The sequence below is a fragment of the Salvelinus sp. IW2-2015 genome, unplaced genomic scaffold, assembly GCF_002910315.2.
Source record: "Salvelinus sp. IW2-2015 unplaced genomic scaffold, ASM291031v2 Un_scaffold2820, whole genome shotgun sequence".
Lineage (NCBI taxonomy): Eukaryota > Metazoa > Chordata > Actinopteri > Salmoniformes > Salmonidae > Salvelinus > Salvelinus sp. IW2-2015.
In genome coordinates, this window is record NW_019944120.1 from 9055 (window position 1) to 14490 (window position 5436).

General features: G+C 43.9%; 1 protein-coding gene across 1 annotated transcript in view; it reads right to left on the minus strand.

Moving 5' to 3' along the window:
- Positions 1–5436, minus strand: part of ndufv2 (NADH:ubiquinone oxidoreductase core subunit V2) — a 27087-nt gene that overhangs the window by 1393 nt on the left and 20258 nt on the right. The window contains exons 6-7 of the mRNA XM_024141899.2: positions 2217–2326; positions 1253–1329 (exon numbers count right to left, since the gene is read on the minus strand). Coding sequence (XP_023997667.1) covers positions 1253–1329; positions 2217–2326 — 187 coding nt within the window. The remainder of the gene's footprint in view (positions 1–1252; positions 1330–2216; positions 2327–5436) is intronic.

A 5436-nucleotide genomic window follows, 5' to 3' on the forward strand; every position in this document is an offset into this window, starting at 1 on the left:
AAGATTCACCTTCCAACAGGACAGCGACCCTAAGCACACAGTCATGATAACGAAGGGGTGGCTTCGGGACAAGTCTCTGAATGTCCTTGAGTGGCCAGCCAGAGCGGACTTGAACATCTCTGGAGAGACCTGAAAAATAACTGTTACAGCGATGCTCCCCATCCAACCTGACAGAGCTTGAGAGGATCTGCAAGAAGAATGATTAACTCCCTAAATACAGATGTGCCAAGCTTTTAGCGTCATACCCAAGAAAACTCAAGGCTGTAATCGCTGCCAAAAGGTGCTTCAACAAAATACTAAGTAAACGGTCTGAATACTTATGGAAATGTGATCTTTTTTAATGATAAATGTACGACATTTCTAAAACATGTGTTTTGCTTTCATTATGGGGGTATTGGTGTGTGATTGGGGGGGGAAACAATTTCATCCATTGTAGAATAAGGCTGTAACGTAACAAAATGTGGAAAAAGTCAAGGGGTCTGAATACTTTCTGAATGCACCACACACGAAACAATCGTTTACTTAGATCTCTATCAATTTCTTTGCAGATTCAACGATCAACCGGTTGTAAAAGCAACCAGTGTTTGACAGACGTTAGTCTTCATAGTTAGACAAGCTAGACAAGAAACACATGCTGTTACATTGTATGGATAGGCACCAGTCCAGTACTATGTCGTCGACACAGTTCAGTGCTGAACAACATGCTGTTGTATTGGGGGGGAAACAATTTCATCCATTGTAGAATAAGGCTGTAACGTAACAAAATGTGGAAAAAGTCAAGGGGTCTGAATACTTTCTGAATGCACCACACACGAAACAATCGTTTACTTAGATCTCTATCAATTTCTTTGCTAGATTCAACGATCAACCGGTTGTAAAAAGCACCAGTGTTTGACAGAACGTTAGTCTTCATAGTTAGACAAGCTAGACAAGAAACACATGCTGTTACATTGTATGGATAGGCACCAGTCCRGTACTATGTCGTCGACACAGTTCAGTGCTGAACAACATGCTGTTGTATTGTATACGAGTTAGGGCCCTGTGTTTCTCGCAATCATGTGACATGACTGGACTTTAAACATTATTTTAAAAATTAAAAGGTTTTTCATCAAACTTCCCAAATTCTTTGTCAGATGGTCTCATGGCACCATCCTCAGTCAATTGCTTACATTTTAAAATAAAGGATAAAATATTACTATGACGCGCAAAACACAGGACTGTAAATATGATACGAGGCGATAGACATTCATACCTGGGTCCAGGCGGAGGGACTTTTCCAGCTTTCAGCTCATCGATGATCTGATCAATGTCTTTAGGACTCAGGTCCTCCTGTAAACAAGAGGGCAGCAACACATCACAAAGCAGATCCATATTCAGACAATGAAACTATCCTAATACATCATAAAACCAGTCTATTTACCCAGTAAAACCATCCTGACGCATCGTAAAACCAGTCTATTTACCCAGTAAAACCATCCTGACATCGTAAAACCAGTCTATTTACCCAGTAAAACCATCCTGACATCGTAAAACCAGTCTATTTACCCAGTAAAACCATCCTGACATCATAAAACCAGTCTATTTACCCAGTAAAACCATCCTGACACATCATAAAACCAGTTCAGACATATGGTGAGCAATATTGTTTGGAACATCGAATCGCAATAAAAAAATCACAGTATTGAATCTCAATACATATTGAATCGGCACATAAGTATTTTTTAATTTTTTATTATTTTACCCCCTTTTTCTCCCCAATTTCGTGGTATCCAATTGTTAGTAGTTACTATCTTGTCTCATCACTACAACTCCCGTACGGGCTCGGGAGAGACGAAGGTCGAAAGCCACGCGTCCCCCGAAACACAACCCAACCAAGCCGCACTGCTTCTTAACACAGCGCGCCTCCAACCCGGAAGCCAGCCGCACCAATGTGTCGGAGGAAACACCGTGCACCTGGCGACCTTGGTTAGCGCGCACTGCGCCCGGCCCGCCACAGGAGTCGCTGGTGCGCGATGAGACAAGGATATCCCTACCGGCCAAACCCTCCCTAACCCGGACGACGCTAGGCCAATTGTGCGTCGCCCCACGGACCTCCCGGTCAAACCCAGAGTCTCTGGTGGCACAGCTAGCGCTGCGATGCAGTGCCCTAGACCACTGCGCCACCCGGGAGGCCCCATGGTGAGGTTCTTGGCCATTCCCAGATATAGTATACTCACGTAGTAGTTGTCGTTGATCTGGACCATGGGGGCGTTAACACAGGCACCAAGACACTCCACCTCTATTAGAGAGAACATCTTGTCTGGCGTCATCCCTCCTACCTTGATGCCTGAGGGAGGAGGAGGARGAAGATGTTTAGGCTTTTAAGACTGATCTGATGGAAGGATTGGTGAACTGATCCCAGATCAGTTTGTGCTATTGTCAACCCAAACATGTTCTGCATGACAATTGGATAAAGAGTTGACAAGAGAGCAGAAACCGACTGGAACCCAGCATCTAGACACTGCACAAGAACCAACTTCATATTCACAAGAAAATTGACAGTAGGTTTAGCGATCATCGTTAAGTAGTGAATTTTTTTTTTTATTGATTCTTAGTTCTCCTAGATCTCCGAAGCTAGCTTAAATGCTCGACTCTAAACAATCCATTACTGTTGCGTACACGGGGGTTGGGCGATATTACAATAGCATCATCTATCTACGACGATTGACAGCCATTGTCGATTGGTAACAAAATCGTAATGTGACAGATAATATGGTTTACCCTATTTGAACTTGACTGGTGCCGAGCAGTAATGAACAGTCTCACAGCAGGACAGAAGAACAGTACACATCTATAGACTATAGCCTTCAGCCATTCTTCATTATCTTTTTTGGGACACACTAACTACACTATCTATACAGCAGTATGTGGACTAACTACACTAAATATACAGCAGTATGTGGACTAACTACACATCAGTATGTGGACTAACTACACTATCTATACAGCAGTATGTGGACTAACTACACTATATATACAGCAGTATGTCTTGACTGGTGCGAGCAGTAATGAACAGTCTCACAGCAGGCAGAACGTCCAAGCGCAATGAACAGTCACACAGCAGGACAGATGAAGTCAAAGCAGTCACAGAAGAGGACAGGCCCATGACAGCACACCGCCATGGACAGCAAGAACAGTTCTCACAGCAGGACAGCAGAACAGTCTCACAAGACAGCGACAGAAGAAACCAGTCTCACAGCAGGACAGAAGAACAGTCTCCACAGCAGGACAGATGAACAGTCACACACAGGACAGCAAAAATGAGACCAGCATGACAGAGGGATGAACATCCCACACACGCAGACTCAGAAGAAACAGTCTCACAGCAGGACAGCGGAAGAACAGTCACACAGCAGACAGAAGAACAGGTCACACAGCAGGACAGAGAACAGCACACAGCAGGACAAAGAACAGGCTCACAGAGGACGAGACAATGAAACAGTCACACAGCAGGACAGAGAAACAGTCTCACAGCAGGACAGATGGATCAACAGAGCAAACATACAGCGCAGGGACAGTAAGAAACAGTTACACAGCAGGACAGGAAAGAAACAGTCTACAGCAGCAGGACAACAGTTAAGAGACGGAGTTCTCACAGCAGGACAGTAGAAACAGTACACAGCAGACAGAGAACCAGTCACACAAGCAGGACAGAACCAAGAACAGTCACAACAAGCGAGACAGACAAGAACAGGTCTCACAGCAGACAAGAAGAACAGTCTCACAGGCAGGACAGCAAGACACAGTCTCCCAGCAGGACAGTGAAGAAGCAGGTCACACAGCAGTGACAAAAAGAACAAGTCTCACAGCAGGCAGCGAAAGAACAGTCACACAGGCAGGACAAGAAGAACAGTCGAAACAGCAGGACAGAAAGAACAGTCACACACAGGACAGAAGAACAGTACACACGCAGGAACAGGAAGAACAGTCTCACAGCAGACAGAGAAACAGCTCAAGCAGAGGACAGAGAAGTCTCACAGCAGACAGAAGAAACAGTCACACAGCAGGACATGAAGAACAGTCCAAGCAGGAAGAAGAACAGTACACAGCAGGACAGAAGACAGTACACAGGCAGGACGAGAAGAACCAGTCTCACAGCAGGACAGAGAACAGAACAGTCACACAAGCGGACCCAGCCAAGAACAGGTCACACAGCAGGACAGAGAACAGTCTCCACCAGACAGGACACCGAAGAACAGTCACACAGGCAGGACAGAAAGAAGAACAGGTCAGACACGAGGCAGGACAGAAAAGAACAGTCACACGAGTCAGGACAAGAAGAACAGTCACACAGCTATAAGACTATAGCCTTCACCATTCTTCATTATCTTTTTGGACACACTAACTAACACTATACACATCAGTGATGTATGACTAACTAACACTGTATACACAGCAGTATGTGGACTAACTACAACTATATATACACAGCAGTATTGGACTAACCTACACTATATATACACAGGCAGTATGAGGTCTAACTACACTATTATAACAGCAGTATGTGGACTAACTACACATCTTACAGCAGTATGTGGACTAACTACACCTATATAATACAAGCAGTATGTGGACTAACGTACACATATATACACACACACAGCAGTTATGTGGACTAACTACACTTATATATACACACACAGCAGTATGATGGACTAACTACACATATATATACACACACAGCAGTATGTGGACTAACTACACTATATATATACACACACAGCAGTATGTGGACTACACACTATATATAACAACACAACCAGCAGTATCGTGGACTAACCACACTATATATAAACAGCAGTAGTGGACTAACCACACTAATATAACAGCAGTATGGACTAACTACACTATTATACAGCAGTATGAGGAACTAACTAACTATCTATAAGCGCATGTGAGACACCACAGCGTATGATGACTACACACTTCTATACAGCAGTATGTGGACTAACTACACCATCTATTACAGCAGTATGTGGACTAACTACACCATCTACTACAAGCAGTATGGGACTAACTACCACTATTCTATACAGCAGTATGTGCGACTATACTACACTATGAATCTACGCAGTATGTGGACTGACACCACTATCTATACAGCGGTATGTGACTAACCTACATTCCTATCTATGACGCAGTATGAGGACTAGCAACACTACACTATGCTGACATATACAGAGTAGTGGACTGAACACACAGTCACACCGTATGTAGTATCACCTGAGCAGTATGTGGACTGAACTACACTATCTACTACAGCGGTATGTGGGCAACTAACGATACAGGAACTACATACTATACGCAGTATGAGGACTACTACACTATCTATACAGTGGTGTGTGACTAAAAACTTACACTATATATACAGCAGTATGTGGACGACGTACACGTATC